Genomic DNA, 22,358 nt, shown 5'->3' on the forward strand with positions numbered 1-22,358 from the left:
AAACCCTGACAAAGGAAGCTGAGATCATTTTTGTCTCTAGTGTAATGGTGTGTGTTCTTTTGCAGTGTTGGTCTGGCAAGACGTGTGTAAGTTGTTCCATCTACTCCTACTGGTGTTCGTCAAATCTATTAAGTAGCATCTGAGAATTATCAAGGTGCCAATTCATTGGTTGGCGCCACCATCTTTACTCGTCTGTCACTGGCCTATACTATATCTAATTTCAAGCGATGGGGCATCCATTTATCTATGGTTAATAGTTTCCAAGGCTGCTTCACATCACCTACGTCCACATGGATACCACAGAAAATTAGATGATATAAATATCTGTACCTACTCCGAATATGAAATGGATGTTCCATAATGTTCACTAAAATGAAGGGTTGACTTCGGATTCGAAAATCTAATCGTAGTGGAAAGGTGTAATGGATCAACTTTTTCAAACAGATACAAGTTTGAATTTAGCTGAAGTGTTCTAAACTTTCATAATATTATTCCAAACGTTTATCAAAAGTACAAACCAAGGCAGACATCTCAAAGAGACCCTTAAAAAAAACTACAGCAATTAGCACACCTGTTTATTCTGTATTTTCTGCTAACAGTAAGTCTAACCACTGGCAATCGCCCCAGGTAGCATTCCAGTCCACCATTCCCTTGCCCACCATGCTAATTCAGTCTGGACCCAGTCATATTGATGCTCCAATCGGAACAGTCCAGCCCGAACTGCCAGGCCAAGTACTTCCTGAACCAGGATAAAAGAAACCCAGGACTGTTTTCGCTCTGATTGGGGCTCTTCCGTCAGGCGTAGCTCGGTTCCAGTGACACAGTAAGCAAGGCCTTTCCTGGACTCTCTGTGGCTGTAGACCGCAACAGGAGTGTGTGACCATTTCTCCACTGGCAATGTCTACAACCGGATTCCCATGGAGGGTTAGTGCTCCAATAGAAGAGAGTTCTTTTTTATATTTTAGCCTCCAGATATCCAGTTTAGAAAGCCCAGAATAGGCAGACCTTTGGGAATATCACAAATAGACGATTGTCTCGTTCTCCACAACCCAGTAATTTCAGGCAGAAACAAGAGGCACTCTCTGATAAACACGTACTCACAAGGTGATGTTAACTTAATGGGGTTGTCTGGTGAGTGATGTCTCAATGTGTCTGAAGCTCAAGCAGATGCCATCAAATTAAGCAACATTGTAGACTGCCAACTGCTGATGATTGCTAGTGATGAAGGCTTGGTTAATGAGAACTTGATGGCCCATTTAACAAGTTACTCACCTGTAACAATGAACTTAGGGCTCGCTTTGTTGTAGTGTCAGATGCTGTGCGCTCTCCTAGTCTAATGCTGGGTCCGGAATCATGCAACTTGTTTTCCTTTTCTAAACCTTTAATGGCAACCGTGGAAGAAAAGTCATAAGACAGTGCTCATGCGACACCAGAACAGACAACCACTTCATGATGAAACACAGGGTGCTCCCAATCCCTGAAGAATTGAACACTCAGTGCATTATGGGCAGCGTGGGCTTCATGAGTCATCGTTAGCTGAACAACTGAAGAGATGATTCCTCAAAGAACTCAACTGAAGCAGCATTTCAGCTCAGGGAACGTTACCGCTGGTGTCTTTGCAACAGGGGGATAATGGCATCTCTTCCCATTTTTGTAATTCTAATCTAAAATTAAATTCTTCACTCATTTTTGTAACTCTGATTAGTGCAAATCAGATTTCCTCGTTAATTATCAGGTTTAATTTCAAGCTACAAAACACAGCAGGGCAAGTGAGACACAGACAGATCGATAATGGGAGATTCCCCAATTTTGGGAGAACGTTTAGACTTTAATTATTAACTTAGTGTGAAACCCATCCCAACCCTCATCTATATAGACTCCCAATTACCTCAATGGCGAAGCTGACCCGCCACTACAGAATGAGGTGGCATGGTATGATGGCAGATGATGAAGCATGACACCAGGTGTGGCGCTCGGGGGGGGGGTTGGGGGGGGTAAATACCTTTCAAAATGTTTGACTTGATTTCCAACAGTTTATTTTCTGTGTTGTGTTTTGTACTATGAAAGGGAGGATACAAATGCAGACACAGCCCACCATGCAGACACAGCCCACCACTCCACTCGGTTCCCCAACCCCCAATGAAAATAGGGTGTCATTAATTTCAAACTACTGCATTTAACTTTATTACGTAGTTTGGGGGCAAACATGGTCCTACTACCCTCAAGTAGGGGCACAACTAAATTCATGCAAATGTCTTAATCTTCCATGGCTGCTTGAGGCTGGATACTGTGGCACCGGTTTTGCGTTCAATTTCATCAACCAATGTTTGGAGTTGCTTGCAATGCAATGAATACAACTACATAGAAGACATTCGTATTGCAGTGATATATATTTATGCACTGAAATCAGCACCACAGCGAAAATACCACACATGGTATCCCTCACTGTGCCGCACTGCCATGGTTGAGCCCCCACCCTTCGAAAAAGCTACAACAGTCTGCCAATCAAGACATGCTGGCTGCCAGCTGGTGCTGCTCGAATTACACTGAATATACTACTCGAGTTCACTTGAAACGTGTGATTAATAAAGGTGATAATTACCTATGAAGCACCTTCATCGTACACTGTGGTGCTTCCCTGTGTGTTCAAATATTGGCAATAGGTTCAAGAAAGGTTAATTGTGAGTTGGGGTTGACCTTGGATTCATAGTCATCAATTGCACTATTGTGTACATCAAACCATGATATCAGACACTGCTGATTAATCTAGGTTGCAAAAAATACTCAGCATAGTGCCGGTGAAGCCTAGCACCACCGATCCTTAGAGACCAAAACCAAAACACGGACTAGTGCATAGCAAGGTAAGAGTAGTGTACTACGGAAGTGGACATCTAAAGAAGTTAAGGGAAAATTGGGTGCTGGAAGGAACATCATGCATATAGTACTGCAATAAGACATGGGAGGCGTGCACCATATTAAATTGGGGTCTACTTATCTATGTAGGATTAAGGGGACACTGATTCAGGAACAAGCACACAGTACCTTGCAGAAAGAATAAAATGCAAGGGCTGAGGAAGATTTGTAAATTGCTGAAATCTCCATACACCTGACATTGAGAAAATCTATAACACCAGAACAACCCCGCAACACAAGACACTTGTGGTATTAACAAACACTGCACTACACAACACAAAAACCACCCAATTTAACACTAAGACATAAAATACACAAAGCTACAGTGAACAAACAGATCTCTTCTTTTACTTTCTTCCAGTCTGCCTGTCACATCAAATAAAATCAGGTGAATCTGTAGTTAATATCAGCCATTAGAAAAAGAGCACAGGCACATGCAGGTACTTGCAACAAATACACGCATGACTTAATGTAATACTTCCACCGTCTTGTAAGCAGTAAGGTTTAGCAAACAGGGTCTGAAAGCTGCCAGGTTCCCCCCAAGAGCATTAGCAAGTGGCCTGTATGTACTGTTTCAGTCTTTCAACTTTAAAGATGGTACACTTTCTTGACGGAACAAAATTGTGCTTACCCTTGAAATCCTTACGGCAACATGCATATGCTGCTATGGTCTTTCAGGCTTGCGTTCCCGGGTAGGTGCTCGGCCGGACTTTAGGAAACTTTCAATGCAACTTCCTTTGGTCTGAGGTTTACGCGTCCCTATGATGCCTTTCCTCCACATGGGATGGGCGACCCACCGCGTGACTGACTTTGACGATTAGTCTACGTATAGTAAGTGACCTTCTAGCACTTGCTTCTTTTTCTATAGGAGAAGTTACTAACCATGGTCCTGATGAAGCGCCAATGGATCATTGTCTGACCGCACAGGCGCGAAACATGTCGACCCCTAAATGGTAGGATAGAGTATTTCTCTTCCCCCCCCTTTTTTTTCCAGGAGTACTGGTAGCCATTACTGCTCCGAAGTACTCCTTTCTTGTTTTTTAATCGTGGCCTGACCACATTTGAGTAAATTAAATTTTGCGTCCTAGTGTCCAGAGACAATTTTAACTTTCTTTTCACTCTCCTTACTCTTCACTGTCAGCCGAATCTGTAGAGCCGAATCTGTAGATTCACGATTCCATCTCCGGTTTTGTGTCAGCACCTTCTGCATTGCAGTGCCGGTCTGACGAGGAGTTAGCCCAATGATGACGCCTAGCGTACTTTATGATGCTTGAGGGTACTCCTACCTTATTACTGACACTTGTCCTCTGTTTAGACAGTCTCTTTTGGAACGGTGTACACCTTTTTTTGGCTTACATTCAGGGAGAAATGTACACTGGACCAGTAATCTCCCGGTCCCTCTATTTTTTGATGATATGCTGCTATGATGACAGACATTCAAAACTATCTTTCGATTGTTTCAAACATTATATTACCTTTACGATGCAGCTTGGGTTTCGAAACTTTCTAGTGGTGCTTTCCTCAGTCACGAGGCAGTTAAAGTAGCAGAATACGTAAAATACCTCAAAGTGTTGAGATCATACCTTTGGGCTGCTAGAGGGACCCCTGTGGGAGGGTTCCAGGGTCTGGGTATGGGGTAGGAAGAAGCCATTCATAGGTCAAAGGGTGGGCACTTTCCGGTTCTAAGGAGGAGCATTGCTCAGGAGGGGTAGGCAGTAGCACAAAAGGAGAGACATGGGGGGGGGGGTATGATAAAGTTATCATAAAAAAGTAAATTTTATATTTTGATGATTAGGTTAACAGTGCTAAAACAAAGTAGTCTAAAAGGCCACCAATGAGTCAGAACTATAACTCAATGTGTGTAACTGTTTCTGCCTTTTTTTTTTTTAAGAAAACAGATGTGAAAATTATTTCTTGTAATGTAAATGACCTCAGCAATCTACTGAAAAGCAGGGGTGTTGTCCCTTGTCTGAAAGACCAGAATCCTACCATCGTTCTTTCAACACCGTTGACAGAGAAGTAACTCTGCTGGGAGTGGGTAGATTAGTGTTTCTTTTCTTCAGCCACACATAGAGGGGGTGCCATATTATTCAGACAAGGTTTAAAAATGAATGTTCTCTTTTCGGGGAAAGACCAAAAAGGAAGATGGGTATGGATTTATTTCCATAGGGAATAGAAGAGTTATATATTAGCAACATACAATGATCCCAAATGGCGTCTCTCAAAACTAACATTATACTAGACAGTGATTTTACCTGTACATTCTACTCCCAGAGTTTGATTCCTCAAATTAACACAGAGGCCAATCTAAACCCAGAAACTATAGAGCTATAAAATATCTTCAAAATTAATTAGATTAGCTTGATCTATAGAGGCAAAATTATCCCTGATGCTCTAATTTCACTACAATATCTGACAACTATCACACAGCTTCCAGCTAAAACTCTATCTGGGTGCTAGGTTAAACTCTGGAGGAACACAATGTCAAAATGCCGTAAGAGCTGCTAAAGAGAGGACAATCAGAAATTAAACACATGGTATAATCAATCCCAACAATGGCTTCCTGGCTAAAGAAAGAGAAAATACACTGCTAGTTTCAAGAATGATCTGCTGCTCTTTACCAGTCCAATCACCATACCGGCGGTAGAGAAATAGAAATGTTTCGAAATAAACTCATAATCCCTCACTTCCCTTCAGTGGCAAGTAATTTCCTGATGCAGCCTTTTTTAAGAAAATGAAATCATAGATATGATAGTAAACCTCCCGAGTGGAAAAGTATGCAGGGAAGATGACCTCCCAGCCGAATTTTTTAAGCCATTTGCTACACACCTGGTTACTCTATAAACTTGGTTTAATCACTTTTTAAAGAGGGCAGCATTCCACCCTAATTAAGATTTGGGGGGGGGGGGAGGAGGTTTGGTAAAACCAACAGAAAAACAACTTCTTACAGGCCTATCACACATTTAACTAGCGATTATGAAATCTAAGCTAAATAATTAACCAGCAGGCTAACACCATATATCGACGACAATGTCCATTTAGATCAAAAAGGTTTTACTCCCAAAGAAAATACTGCTACTAATACACATTATTTAACTCACATTATTATATTGGAGGTCCCTAACAATCTAGGAAAAAGTAGATAAGGGAGCAATTAAGCACTTCCTATTATTATTACCGGATAAAAGTATGAATACTGCCCCATTAAAAATGCACTAAAAGATATCCGATTTTTTTTATTTGATCAAACTGTCATTTTCTGGCACTCTTTTCCTACAAAGGCAAGAACAGAATCTGCTGAATTTACTCAAAAAAGATTTTCAAACAGGAGAATGGTTTCTTGGATTGGACAATGGCACTTCATCTGTTAGAACCGTGGGGCCAGAACATGAGCCAGAAAAGGCTATCCAAAATCGGACTGGTTTGTTTAACCATCTATTTGGTTAGAAAACTGTAAGATCCCTTTTCCATGTCTCCGTGGGCCAAGTGAGAAATGCAATTTTACTCAAACTCATACGGTTGTTCACCTAAATGAATGACATCTTATGACTTACATGTATATTTAATCACATTGTATTATACCCATTTAGTTATACTCCATTAGCATAAATTAATTTTGTATACCAATGAGATACCTTTTGCTATTGATTACCTGAAATCAATAAAAATGAATCCACAAAAAGCTGTCAAGAGGAAGCAGATTCAGAATTATAATTGCTTCACAGTAACTTGTCACTCACTCCCTTCACGTTATGATGTACAAAACGTTGGTCTCGTGTATCACTGCCAGCCTGGGAGGTGCTCAATACTAAAGATCCTAACAGAATCAACTTTGGGTTAAAGGTCACTTCCTATGAGGTAGTCAGTTACACACCTATATTTTTAATGGGGTCAGCACGCCTGGCCTAACTTGAAGGGAGAAACAGCAGTGCTTTGTGAACGCATACACAGATCTCCATTTAGTACCTTTGTAGATCTAAATTATAGTACACCGGTAGTGGAAGGCGCATTTATTCTTTTGGGGTGACCAGGGCTCTATTTGGAATACGCTCTCCAATCATTTCAGAGGTAAGGAGAATAAAACATATAATTTACCGCTAAGGAGTTACTTTGTCTAAATCCGTAAAGACAAAATGTAACATAAGAGCATTTTTTTGTTTGTTTTCTTAAAGTATCCACTCTTCCTAAATAAAGCGTAAAGACCTTGTAGGTATCTAATTCACCCGTTCATCTGTTTATAGAGAGGCCGATTATAGGAAGGTATACTGTGAATCCCAACCAGCAATAGGGCTTTGCATATGGATAGAACATCTGAATACTGTGACATAAGGAGGCCACTCACTCTGGAATCTGCTAGTTTATTCACAAGTTGCACTCTCTTTCATAGTAAGCTCGAGTCGAGAGGGGGCTCCCTCACTAAACAAGCAAAGACCGCCTTGCCCTCTAATTGGGAATGGCAGCGCTGCCCACTTTCCCATGAAAGCTCTTACTCTCAGACCAGCAGGTATACATCAGAGACGTACATTGTACCCTACCTCAATATATGTCAGAAATGAATTCTGACTATTTCAAAGGATATTTAGAAAATTACTAGCATATATTTTTGGTGGACACTTGATTAAAGTACACGGAGCTCTGATTCCATCAGCTGATCAAGGTCGGACTTTATTAACCCACAAAACTGAATAAATTAGAAGGACGTCATATAGGGAGAAAATGAAAGCATTCTGTAACAGGGAAACTGAAGAAAAGATGAACTTCAACCCCAACCCAAGATATCGCTACAGCTATGAAGGAAAGCTCTGAATCCTGAATACTGTGAACTACACACAGCACGAGCTCTGCTCACAAAGATAACAGCAGATACCTCCCTTTAACAAAGTCATGGACACCAGGGATAACAATTACAATAACAGGGAGGATATCTCAGTGCCTCTTATAGAGGCAGAATAGCTTTTCCCTGGGTGAAAAATAAAGGGTGAAGTCACCATGTTTTCAAGTGTTGAGGGAGCCAAGGCATGGGGGGGCCATGCCACATTACACGGATGGGAGCCAAGACATAGGGGGGCCATGCCACAGTACATGGACGGGAGCCAAGGCAGGGAGGGGCCATGCCACAGTACATGGAAAGGAGCCCAAGCATTGGAGGGGGGCATGTCATGGTACACGGACAGGAGCCAAGGCATGGGGGGCATGCCACAGTACACGGATGGGAGCCAATGCATGAGGGGACCATGCCACTGTACATGGACAGGAGCCAAAGCATGGAAGGGACCAAGCCACTGTACACAGACGGGAGTCAAGGCATGGGGGGGGGGCATGCCACAGTACACGGATGGGAGCCAAGGCATGGGGGACTATGCCACAGTACACGGAAGGGAGCCAAAGCATGGGGGGGACCATGCCACTGTATATGGATGGGAGCAAAGGCATTGGGGGGGGGGGGCATGCCACAGTACATGGACGGGAGCCAAGGCATGGGTGGGTGCATGCAACAGTACACAGATGGGATCCAAGGCATGGGGGGGGTATGCCACAGTACACGTACTGGAGCCAAGGAATTGGGTGACCATGCCACAGTACACAGACGGTAGCCAAGGCAATGGGGGTCATGCCACAGTACATGGACTGGAGCCAAGGTCTGGGTGGCCATGCCACAGTACATGGATGGGAGCCATTCCACAGTACACGGACGGGAGCCAAGGCATGAGGGACCCTGCCACAGTACACAGACTCTGCTTCGGACACTATGTTGAAATTTAACAAACTCAGTCACTACATCATTGCCAATTTCATGGTTACTGAGATCTAGACATCAACATCCTTACTGGGAGCAAAGGCTGTCACCATGGCACTTGTACCTATACACATCCTGGCCAAAGCAATTCAATGCTTCAGAGCAGCACCAGTTCACTTTTAGTACAGCAATCCAAGCATAGTAATGTAACGACACATCAGCACTGACCTCTGCAGGCCAACTTCTGGGAATCACACAAGGCTCTGCCTTTGCTTCTTTACACTGTCCAGTGGCGCAAATATAAACTCTTTAAAACCTTTAACATACTGTACTATAAATCTCAGCTGAAGAGAACTATGAACTTTCATAGCCAACTACTTGGAGAGATTAAGGCTCCTGTCCACTAACAAGGGTTCTATGCATTGTTTGAGGGCAAACATTCTGAACTACTGAGCCAATAATGAACCAAAATAGGGAAAGAAACTGCTTTAAAGGCGGGCACTGCCTCCCGCCAAGCATTTCTAAGCAGATCACTGCAGAACTCTACTAATGCAACCTCATTCTGCTTTACAGTACAAGCCTTTGCAACACCCCTTTATTTACTCCAATAAAGGATCTACCCAGAGCTCTGCCAGTCTGACTTACACTGCCCTCTCATTTCAAAACTAGGATCCAAGACAGCATTGTGCCAAAGGGCCATACTAATCAACTGGCCTAGTGAAAGAGATTCTCTTCTTACAGTGGTGCCCCAAACATAGTCAATGCATGCAGCCACGTAAACGCACCCCAGCCTACATTTTAAGACAATTGCTAACTGGAAGTGGAGACAAGGCATAGCACTACCAATACAACTCGATAAACAAGTCAATATCAAGAACTTACTTGCAATACTCCCACTGAGCTAATGATGAAGCTGCACAAGCACCTTCCTTGATGCACATCCAATATTCATTCTTCATGCTATCTAGTGGTGCGACCCTAAGCTGAGCTCAATCAGTGCCCATATGATCCCTCTGCTATTTATGATCCCAATGGAGGCTGATGAATCCTCCAAGTTTCTACTTAATTCACATATCAAGAACACATTCAAGAAGGTCATTACAACAAAAAATGGCTGACAAGTCTCTGTTGGTGTACAGTAGCGAATACATGCAACGAAAAATAACAACCATATTGTTCTAATGAATGTCAGTAAAAAACTTTGAGTCTGCCGTATTTTTCTTTCAAGATTTGCACCATTCACTAAACCAGACAAAGACGGCACTATCTACGGGGAGCCATGAATAACATGTATTCTTGCAGCGACAGCTTAAAGATCTGCAGTTAGTGTAACTGCACCAACATTATGGTGTGGCGAAACAACAGTGGAAAGCTCTCTCAGATCCAGACTGAACATAACTAGATTAAAGGCCACTACGATTACATGCATCAGTCTATGGTCTCTGTATCCGTGGTTATGCCTACCTGTCTTTGGGTTGATGTTCCCATCTGGGCCTGACAGAACTTGATGGCCTGCTCGAGGGCAGCATCCTCGTCCACCTGCAAGAGGAAAAGAAAATTGGGTCAGGTGGAGGAACTCCCAATTACAAATGCGAGAAAGTGCTCTAAAACCAAATTCATCCAAAATAATGGCAACCTTCTAAAGAAATGCAAAATAAAGAGGAGGTCTCTGTGATATGAGCAGAGGAGAAAGGAGAAACATGAAGGTGAGAGGTGGATGATGAAAAGGAAATGGAAAGACAGGGTGAGCGAAAATGAAGGACATCTGACAGGCAGCGTGAACAAGAGGGAAGAGGGAAAGGTGGAAGGGAATGGAGGGAGATAACACCTCGTGGAATGGCAATATGTGGAAGTAAAAATGTAAAAATCAGAAGAACAGTGGGAATAGGGACAGCCATGAGTAAGAGTAAAAGCAATTTAGGGAAGCCAGAAGTACGTGTGGGTACATGAAAACGAACAACGAGAAAAGGAGAAACAGAGGGAATGAGAAGAGTGCACTTAGGAAGTACACAAGGGACTGGGGAACGTCTCGGCTTCGTCATCAAGGCGATGTACTGCGCTCGAAATATTGGGGAAAAGAGAGACTACGTAACATAGAGATCGGAAAAGGAGGCCATAAACTCGAGAAAAGTGAAGTGGAGGAAGTAAGATAGGGGAGAGCACGACAACAAGAATAGAAATAATACAAGTATCTGGTGCAGAAAAAGTAGCAGGGGGAGTAATAAAGTGAAGCGAGGAAAAGCTAGCAAGAGGTGGGAGTTGGAAAGAGCAAAGAAAAAAATTCATGCTTCGAGAAGATGTAAATAACATATCAGTGACACCGAAAGGAAGAGAATCAGAGTAAGAAATAGGGTGAGAAATAAAAATAAAACATTAGTCATCTGTCATATACACTTCCTTATCCTTATTCATCACCCTGCTGTTTTGTCTGTGATGCCGCAATTTAGGACTGCAGGGTTATATTGTATCTTAACTCAACAAATAAAACGTGTTAAATAAAAAACCATGCGTGCAGTATCCACTGTGATGCTCGAGGCTGGGTCGATGCCAACAAAAGGACTCAAAACACACAGACCAACAGATACCTGATGCAAAAAGCGCATCTCCGACCTGGGACTGTATCTTCCAACTGAAAAGGAAACTGGTTTATGTGCAGCCAAGTTGACTTCTCATCTGTTGCTTCATATTTCAGGACTGGGTTAATTTTTGTAAGCAGATAATTATGTACGGTAGACATTACTGAGTTTAGGTTTTTAAATTTGAAGTTATTTTGATCAATGACTACATTCTTCACTTAGAGTCTGTCTGATAAGAACCCAATACAAACCTCACAACTAAGCTTCATAACAACTGCTGACCAATTAAGCTGGTCCTTGAGCGCTGCATTTACCATCATGGATGGAGAAGACGAGACGCAAGGCCTAGAGCCTAGTATAACTACACCATATGAATGATAGATATATTGTTCCCCTTACATTCAACCACCCTTTATTCTACAAGCGGAAATATGATACATTAGGAAATGGGTGGAAAGATGGCAGCAACACCTACCACTGATTGGGCAAGCAAGCTCTCTATGAGCATTGCCCAAAAAACCCTGGACTGGTGCGCCCAAGTGTTGCCACATTTAACAAGCAAACACTCAAACTGGAGACAGTTACCATCTCCGTTAAAGACTTTATAAAGACAACTTTAAAAAAGAAGCGGGAAAAAAACTCACCATCTAACAGGGTACCCAAGTTGCAAGCAAAATAAACAACAGGTACTTAAAGACAATATTTAAAATACATTTTAAAAAACCACCCCTTGACCTAGCTATGGAAACGAAAAGAAAGAACTGTTGGTAGGCAATCTCAACAAAGTGTACAGGCTTTAGACCAGTGGTTCCAAAACGTTTGACTTCTGTGGACCCCCACTTAATCATTACTGGAACCTGGGGACGGTTACTGAATCATTATTGGAATTTGGGGACCCCCCCCTGCCCCCCACTGAGTCATTAATAGAAACTGGGGACCCTGGCCTTAACATTGCCGATGTTTCAAATCACATAACAATACACAAAAATATAGAAACAAGCATTCAACGAACACTTCCACAAATGAATTTTTTTTAATTTAATTTACGAACAAATATAAATGAAAAACATTTAGAAAATGTTAATAGGAAGGTTGGAGCTTTTCTAAGTTTAATTAAAGCCGCACATCCCCCATACTATTTAACTGCGCTGCTCCCACAAATCAGTCTGAGGAGACTAATTTAATTTTTAGCCTCCAATTTTAAATTCCTTGACATTTACAGTATGTTTGAAAATGTTCAATGGTACATTTAGCGACTTTATTTATATACACTTCATTAATTTGTTAATACATTTTCTAAGGAGTCGCGGATCCCCTGAGGAAGCTTCCCGGACACCCCATGGTCCCCAGACCACAGGTTGGGAACCACTGCTTTAGACAGTAACTCAGTGAAGGGAGCTGAAGGATAAAGTAAGCGGACCCACTGCCCCTTCACGTGGTGGTTGGAGGAAAATGTGAATGACAACTTAACAGACCAATGGAGGAAGTCTGCTAACGAGAAGTCTATCCGTGTATGTATAGTATGCATGTTTTTTGGAAGAACAGTCTGGTGAAACTGCTAAAGCTGCCTTTGAGGCCAGAATTAACACACATTGGCAATGCAAATAGGTACAGTTTATAAAAAGCACAGTCAAGCCAGACATACAAATCCATATAGGTTAAGGACTTCCCTCCTCCTCCCATCTGTGCTGCTGGCAAAGAAAAACACCATAAGTAAACCCTAGCTTCCGTAATATAGGCTGAGCTCACATAATTGTCAGTCGATAGTTGTGCTGTCAAGCCTGACCATAGCATTTAGGAAAGGTAGCCCAATCTTAAAAACAAGTTGATCATAGCATGTCTCTGGCAAGTGAAATAACCTGCTTCTTTCAATGGACAACAGCAGATGAAAAGAATAATGATCTGTTTTTCCCCTACGAAATATGAGAAATCAAGACAAAAAACCTTTGAATCTCTCTCTTCCCCACAAAGTAACACACCTAGAGGAAGAAGGATGGGGGCTAAAAGGTCATCCGGCTCTAGATGGAACATTTGCAACAAAATAATTACAAGTTACTCATTCTCATCTTTGATCACACCCCCGCTGGGCAGGTGATTTTAAACATGAAAACAAATATAAACATTACAGAATAAACCTTTGCTTAAGTTGACACTTATTAAGGTTAGTTATAATTGTGATCGTAAAATCAGGCTCCTCTCCTGCACCAGCAAATCTTCCACAGGGGACTACAGGCAACCCATGTACAAGCACCACTATGGACACACGTGTGTACAGATGAAAAGCAGGATTTATCTTTAACCTCTTGAGTAAAGGACATCACATTTTAAATGATTGAGGTATCAATACACATTCAATCATTGGCGTTCCTCTGCAGACCTCACTGGACCTAGGTGACAACAGGCCAACATGCATCCATACACATAGCCCAAAAGACATACAGGCAAGCGGAAACAGACACTCAGGCATTCATGCACACAGGCTAACAGGGACATGGTCACTCATTTACACAGACAACACACAATCATAGACATACAGGCAGACCAACAACAAATGCCACTACACGTGTACTGACATATGGACAGATGCAGAGAATACACCTACAGACCTGCATGTGCACAAAGACTAAAATACAAGTATATACTATACTAGATAGAGTCTCTACCAGATAATGCGTTACCGAAGGTAAGTAACTTGTTCATCTGATAGAGACTTCTAGCTGCAGATTCCTTACCTTAGAATTTCCTGGCATCAGGTTGGAATCCAGAACACAATACCCTTGCGCGGACCGTCGGATGGCGTCGTTTGGATCCACGTGGCGGCGGCGTTGGAGCAGTTTGTGAGGTCACAGTTGCCTATAAAGGCACCACCCATGCGCATGTACGTCTGTTCTTTTCCTTCTGCGCCGATTAGTGCAGATATGGAACTGAACAACCCTCTGTCTTTTTTGACAGGCCTTTTTTGACCTTTTTGTCGAAGATTTTTTAGAGTCCGTGTGAGAATGTCACCTAGGATGACGGGGTTCAAGCCGTGCGCGCCTGCCACTGTGGCATGTCGGTGACAGACCCCCATAAGGTACGTCTCTGGTGTTTGGACCGAGACCCCGACTTGAAGATGTGTTCCGACTGCCGGGCCATGGCTCCAAAAGCTTTGAGGGAGCGGTACCTGAAGCTCATGGCAGCCCGGCAGTCGAAGTCGATTGGCACGACTCATCGGAGGTTACGGTCCCACTTGAGGAGGAGGTCGCAGGACCGCTCCAGGAGCCCCAAGTCCCCTTCATCTCACTCAAGTTCCTGCAGACACTCGGGGAAGAGGCACAAGAAGTTACCTTACCATCTTTCAAATGATCCATGGAGCTTTATATGCCCAGTCTATTACAGACTTTTTTGAGGTAACGATAGATTTGTAGGACTGTAATCAACACATGATACACCAGCTTATGCAGGATCACTCAATGGACGCCAAACAAAGCATATCCAATTTTAGAATTTCTTTTGAAAAAACACATGCATTAGTCCAAGTGGTTTAAATTAACCAAACAAAACTACAACGGGCAGAACATGAGTTAGAAAGACCTGCAGTTAAGGGTGCATCTGCGGCAATTTGTTATTCTTCAATGACTTTGCCAGGTTTCATTTTCTACACAAAATAACGTTGGTATTTCTGATGCTGATGAGCTCACTAATTTTTATTTTCCTGCTTTAAAGGAAGCAAATATTCCAGTTGGCACTTACAACGAAGGAGATGAGAAAAGAAAACTTGCAAATTTTTTTTTCTGATCTACTTGATTTTCAAAAACATTTATTAAGAAGTGGGCGAATATCAAGAAGGGGACAAAAAAAAACAGCTTTGCTCCCAGCAGAGAATGATGGAAAAAATATCAGTTCTGAAAGACTCAAGGTACACCATCGTAATCGCATGAGACACTCAATCACTTCAGGTGGCAGGTTCAGAATCTGCTCCCAAAGGCATTTATCTAACAGCACATGAACAGGCTCTGACTCCTAACGAAGGAAAAGGTGATTTTAATTTCTACTGTCTCTTGGTGAAGGGCCAATGTAATCTGATAAATGGCTTGGGCATCCTGGCCCAAGTAAAAGAGGTGGGTGCCAGTTGGTGGAAGGTGAAGATGAGCAGTGACTGTGACTATAGGATTTGAAACATGCAAGTGGTCTGGGCAGTGTATTAAGTGAGGTAGTATCAATGACTTTTTCTAAGGATTACATTTCTTGAAGTGCAATGTGGAAAACAAAATGTCCCACTTTGATTTGTAAAACCGATTCACCGCCAGGATGTCGATTATATCAAATTTATCGGTGTTTTGTACAAGAGTCATCGGAATGAGGTGCATTTTCTCCCTTCTACTGAAGTTTTTCAAAGTCCCAGAACTAGCATTTGGAAAACATCCACCTCTAGTGGTTCTAGTCTGTATTTGGGTTATATCAAGGAAAAGTAATCTGCAGTGGGAGTAGATTCCAAAAGAATCTTGCCATACTGTTACTGCACAAGTTACTTACCTTCATTAATGCCTTATCTGGTAGAGACTATATTTAGCTGCAGATTCCTTTCCTTAGAATTATCGCAGGCATCACAGTGGATCAGGATGATTTTTCGTGAGTAGTACCACTGCACGCTGATAGGTAGCCTCATTCAGCTCTGCATATGTAGTCCGCGCTGGAAGTAATGTCAGTGGCACTTATATAGAGGCCACCCAGGCGCGCTGACATCAGTTTCTTTTCACGACTTTCCCCGCCTGAAGCACGGAGCCATGAAGAACACTGACCACTGGTGTGGATGACTAGGACCCTGAAAGGAATACCGTCCTGTACTTAGAAATCCGTTTGCAGAGCGGGGAGGATGGGTGGGACAGTAAGGAATCTGCAGCTAGATATAGGGGGTCATTACGACCCCATTGGTCGGTGCTATAGTGGAGGTATTACCGCCAACAGGCTGGTGGTACCTACTTCCACTATTATGACATTGGAGGTTTGGCCAAAGCCAAACCGCCAAGTCAACACACCTACCGCCATGGCGGTTACTTCAGTCTCCAGCCAAGCGGCCGTCACTACTAGGCCGCCCATGGCATTTTGACCCTGCCCACCACCATGGTTTCTGTGCCGCCGCGGAAACCATGGCGGTAGGCACTATCAGTGCCAGGGAATTCTTTCCCTGGCACAGATAGGGGTCTCCCCTGCCCCCCTCCCTCTCCCGCCCCCCAACATAAACACACATACACACAGCAAAACACATGCATACACACAAGCATACACACATTCACCCACGCATGCATACATACATACACAAGCACTGCAAAACTCACAAACATACATCCAGGAACACACGCAAGCACACTATACAACATGCACACACACACACACAGACACAAGCACTACAACAAACGCCCGCATTCAAACACAGTAACACACACCCACACACAACACTCCCCACCCCCCTCTCCTTTCGGAGAACCCGACTTACCTGCTTGCAGGGGGGGTCCTCCGGCAGGAGATGGGATGGGTTGCTGCTGCCATCAGCAGCGTCCGCCAGCAAAACACCGCCAGGCCGTATCATGGAACATGAAACGGTAGGCTGTGTTTTGCTGGCGTGTTGCTGCTGCTGGCAGCAGCGCCACATTACCGCCGCCCGCCTTCTGGCAGAATTCCGGCTACGGTCGTAATGGCATGGACGGTAGGTAGCCACGGCGATGTTATGTTGGCGGCCGTCGCTGTGACGGTAGGCAGCATTTGCCTCCAGTCTCATAATGAGGGCCATAGTCTCTACGAGATAAGATGTAACTGAAGGTACGTAAGTGTTCATCTAATAGAGACTTTTAGCTGGAGATCCCTTACCTTAGAATAGATGCCCAAGCAATACCATCCCTGGAGGTGGGTCTGCGGACCAATTTTAGACGAGGAAGTCTATGACCATGATGGTATAAGGGCAGATTAGGAGATTTTGGAGGCTGAAGCTGCAGGCTGCAGCTGTTGGGGGAGGCAGGGTTGGTGACCTCTAGCTGCCTGATCCACAATGCTTGTGGATACTGCCCCCTCTGACCGCCCAGGCGCTGGGAAGCATGCACAGCATGGTGGCTAGGAGGGGAACTAGAGCCATTGGTAGGCCCTTCTGTTGCCACAAAGGGTGAAAAGAGGACTAGGGGGTGGCGTGGAGCAGAGGATAAGCCCAAGGACTAGGCCATAGCCTGACTGTCCTTAAATTTCTAGAGCAGAGTCTGCTTTGTCTCCGAAGATGTGACACGCCCTGAGAAGCCAGTAGTTCGTAGCCAGGTGTGGTGTCTAAAGGGCCACCACTGGTGAAACTGCCCTGCTTGGCGAGTCAGTCGTGTCGCATCCATATCAAATTGGGAACTTTGCTGCATCCCTCCCGTCTACTACCGCTTGGTACAGCATGGCCAGGGCCTCCTCCGGGACCATAAGCAGCACTTTCGCAACCGTTTCCCACAGAGCTTTTGTGAGTAACATTTCAAAAGGCATGTGGGATTCGTAGACTACAATGCCAGGCTGGCAGAAGAAAACATCATGTTGCCAAGGGTCTCCAGTCTCTTGGATTCCCTATCTTGAGGAGCGGTAGGGAATGCACCAGGGTTGACATGGGAGGCAGAAGCCTTGACCACCAAAGTCTCGATGGTGGGGTGTTGCATGAAGAAACTTGGGTCCCCTCGGGTGGGGCGGTGGCAACAGGTGATTGTCCTGTTCACAGCAGCCCCTGTGTTGGGTTTGGACCAGGTAACCAAAAGGACATCTCTGAGGGCTTTGTTAAATTAGAGGAACGGTTCAGATGGGGAGACTTCTGACTGAAGCACCTCTGTCAAAACATTAGTTTTGACCCTCAATGAGGGCAACTGAGGGTTGAGGACCTCCACACCACCATCGCAAAAAACACTCTCTCCTCCGTAGCTACAATAGGGGGAGACAGCATGCCAGAATCTGGGGAAGTATCAAAGCCACTGGCTTCACCCAGTTCCTCACACTAGTCCATGTCATGCTCATAAGGCTGGACTTCAGGGTCCAGTGACCCCACCCATTTCCCTGAGCCGTCCATTGGACTCAGGCTCAGGATCCAACCTGGAAGGCAAGGTTCCCAATGGTGCGGAATACAGCATATTCCATATCAGAGTTAGGAATCAAAATGGGGATGGAGCTGCTGGTGGGTGCTGCAAGTCGGCTCAGGGACTAGGGAAGGTTGCAGTGGCATGACCGGCGTCAGTCCAGATCCAGAAGTGGATCCTTGGGGCTCCACTGGCATCGGGCACTCGAAAATGGCAAACATGGTATCTTAAAACTCCTCATGCTGGGAGCGGGTTGCTCCGGCTCCCAGAAACTCGGGGAAGCACAGAGTCGGCCCAGGCACAGGTTCAACCGCTGAGTGAACCCTAGAATGCAGACGCTCCTGCGTCTTGTTGGCTGAACAATATGAAGGAGTTGAAGCACGCTTCAACTTCTTCTTATACTTGGATTTACCAGAGTTGCCTGCAAATTATGAATGGGACAACGACCTCGGACTCCCCGACCAATCCCAGGACCTTCCTCTCGACCTAGACCTCAACTGGCATGGAGCTGCATGACGATCCGCCATTAACTTGAGGGAGTGCTCCCTCATAGTTTTCAGGTTCATTGTGCGACAGTCGGAGCGCAACTTTGGGGTTTTAGTCATATTTGAGACATCACAGGCAAACAAGGTGTGGGCCCAACACGACATCGGCCAATGACAGGCGCCGCAGGGCTTGAAGCCAGCCTTCCTAGAGGACATTTTGCCATACCAGGAGGAAAACCACAAAAAAGCTTTGCAAAAACGTCAACAAAGCTCAGTCAAAAAGTAACTGAAGGGGTAGCTCTTCCTGGATCTTCTCTGGCTGTTGCAGAAAGAAAAGAACTGATATCCCTTATAAAGGTGTCACTGATGTCACTTCCAGCACGGACGATGCCTGCGACGCAAGCGGAGCCGAACCATACCACTTATGGGCATGTAGGGATACTACTCACAAAACATCTTCTAGATCCAGTCTGACGCCTGGGATCATTGTAAGGTAAGGAATCTATAGCTAGAAGTTTATCAGATATAGAAAATCAATTGTGTTTTCAATAAAGCAATATATTTTAAGTGGATGGGCCCACTATTATTCACAAGATCCAGCTCTCGTTAAGTCAGGACATCAATCCAGCAGCATCTGCCTACTGTGAGATTCAGAAGCATCTTCAACGTATAAGGCGCTCATTTTCTGCTGCTATCATGAATGAAGATGGAAAATAAACACTGGTGAGGGATGATTAACCCTCTACTTACCCGAGTGTGGTGTATAAATCTGGGTCTGCTGAACGCTGTGAAACATACACCAAATGAGCAACAACTGAATGACGTGGAGATGATGACTGGAGACGTCAATGCTACAATGGGTGTGAAGGAGTCAGAGCGTGACACTTTCAAACATATGCCTTAGAGGAATTATTCACTTTACCACCTTGGAATGAGAACTGCTGAAGTAAGCACGGACAGTGTAAGTTGCAAGATATCGACTGAGATTTAAATATGCTATTTTATCAAGCAAACTTAAAAACGTTGAATATTTTACTCTTCGTTTGCTTTGAGACGTGTGATAATTAAAAGAAAATAAGCGAAACATCTAGAACTCTGGAGTACTCCTGAGCGGTACTTCCTTTTACACAGAACAGCTGTCACCTCTGAATCAGGACTATCAAGCAACCAAACATGATGGCCATATTTGTGTTAGGCACTGTCATTCTAGTATTAAACTTACTGCACTGCCCTACTGCCAGCCATTTAAACCTCAGCTGGGTGAAAACCACAAAATGTGGGCTAACACCATCCAACTGCAACTCTTAAGCAATTTTCTGCCCCAGCTTATAAATGATTGGACAGTTATCTTTGACCTAGTCATGTTTTCATCACATCGACATGTACTCACAACACGCTGTATTTTTTCACATCTAAAATGGACATTTGCAATTACAGCCACAGCTATTTGTCGACGTCCTACTAGAAAATTATAATGTTTTGAACTGCAGCAGATACTCAATTATTAGAGAGTAAAACTTAAATTAGAATTAAACAGGATAAGTGAAAAAGTGAAGCAAATATGAACCCATGAGACTGTGGAAAAATAGTTTCTCACCCTTCGTGCAACCACTGTTCATTTGACATCAGGACAACCATATTGAATATGGCATCCATTTTGTGAGTGTTCTAAACACCCCGTCGCAGAAAAAATAGGCAGAAAAAGATGCAGCTTGAAAGCAGCTACATCGTGTAATATGCCTAAGGCCGAATACCAGACCAGCCACATACCTGCGGTTAAGCCAATTTTGAGAAAAACTAATTTCCACGGAATAACCTGCAATTGGAACAAGGTCATACCTGCCATTTACTACACACTATTATACGCTTCAGCTGTTTGCACATTTTTGTTTGTAAGCAATCTCCCACTCCTCTCCCCTGAGGCATACAAATGTTTTTATACCTAACTAGTGGAAAATGATTGAACCTCTGCCATTTGTTTGCATGTAGTAGAAAAATGTATAAAAGCTCTATGCTGCGCGAAGTAAGACAGACTACTCCCTAACCCGCTTGGTGAAGGAGCTCTCCCTTAACTCAAGTTATTGAATAAATCCTGATTATTCTCTACATCTCGGACCCCGTCTCTTTCCTTTTTTATTATTTATTTAAATTACAAGGCAAATTTAGAGGTATTTTAAATTATTTACCACATTTTGGCGCCCGAACAGGGACTTTCCCTTCTCTACACGCGCCGGTTTTGCCGGTCGCGGGTTTTTCCCCTACTCTCTCTCGCGACGGACTTTAGGTGCACCCGGTGGGGATTTCCCGCCGAACTCCCTCGGAGACCCAGGGGCGGACCAGCGCCCGGCATACACATGAGGCGGTGAGAGACGCGGAAAGTCCATACCCGAGTGCGACAACGAGGAGAAGAGGAGTCCGAAACGTCCGAGACCCCTCAAAACGCGCAGCGTCTGGATTCGATCGAAGAATAACGAGTTTGCTTTTCGGTGAGTACTGCTGAAAAGTATCAAGACGTTTTCTGTTTAAACAGAAACGGTACAGATTTACATTAAGAATGTAATTATTTACTAAATTCAAGTATCGGGCAAAAGAGAAAAAATTGTTAGAGAGGGTGATTGCACTCCCACCCAAGGTCACTCCAGCTAGGTTTATGTATAACAAACATGGTATGCCCGCCATTGTATTCTTGGACCTATGGGTAGAATATACTAGTCAATTAACGGAACGATTCAAATGGCCAAGTACGGGGACTTTTGATATAGAAAATGTCCTCAAAGTAGAGGAACAGTTGTTCAGGAGAAAAGCAAGACAGGGCCAGTTAGAGGCCATAGAATGGTGGAGGAAAGAAGCCCAACGGAGGCAAGAGAAAGCGCAAGGAAAAGTTGAGAAAGCCCATAGAATGTCAGGAAGAAATAGACAGGAGGAACTACAAGAGAAAGGAAAGGAGGTAGTTCTCGAGCAGATGATAAGGGAAAGTCAAGGAAATGTTACAGGTTTATACCCCGTACTGCCAAGTTGTGAAAATTCCTGCCCCGATAAATCAAAAAAGAATCCTCTCCTTCCCAGTGCACCTATGCCCCCGATGATTCGGCGCTTATAGACTTATTAGATGTGCCACCCCCATATTCTACCAATACACGACCACTCTTACCCGTGCAAAATCTACCACCATTGGTTTCTCCTGAAACTGTCGAGGATCTCTCCGAAGCCGCGAGATTTCTCTCTATAGCAGAAGAGGATAAGAAGGACGAAGCGGGAGGGGGAGACCCAGAAGGACAGTGCCCACACGATCCCTTATCCACGATATACCCCGCCTTAGGGGACGAGGGAAAAAGGCTAGTTGCCATTTGGAAAAAAATAGAAAAGATCCCCGCTGTACAAAATAATATCAATGGTATGCTAGAATTCATGTTAAGAGGGGGCGACTCTACTCCCTATCAAGATGTTCTGAAAGGAAGAAACAGAAAACAACAAATGTATATATATACCTTCATGTTATATCTATTTGCTCGATACTTCCAATTTAAGAGATTAAGAAATCCGGCGAAATTAGAAGATTTAATGGAGGAGGTGGCGGAGGAAG

At 43.9% G+C, this 22,358-nt stretch overlaps 1 protein-coding gene across 6 annotated transcripts in view; it reads right to left on the reverse strand.

Moving 5' to 3' along the window:
• The window catches only part of CABIN1 (calcineurin binding protein 1), a 1,028,293-nt gene that overhangs the window by 142,443 nt on the left and 863,492 nt on the right, over positions 1 to 22,358 (reverse strand). For all 6 annotated transcript variants that reach the window (XM_069215153.1, XM_069215155.1, XM_069215154.1 and 3 more), the window contains exon 33: positions 10,115 to 10,189. In XM_069215153.1, the coding sequence (XP_069071254.1) occupies positions 10,115 to 10,189 (75 nt within the window). The remainder of the gene's footprint in view (positions 1 to 10,114; positions 10,190 to 22,358) is intronic.

The sequence above is a fragment of the Pleurodeles waltl genome, chromosome 11 (genome assembly GCF_031143425.1).
Source record: "Pleurodeles waltl isolate 20211129_DDA chromosome 11, aPleWal1.hap1.20221129, whole genome shotgun sequence".
In the NCBI taxonomy this organism is placed as follows: domain Eukaryota; kingdom Metazoa; phylum Chordata; class Amphibia; order Caudata; family Salamandridae; genus Pleurodeles; species Pleurodeles waltl.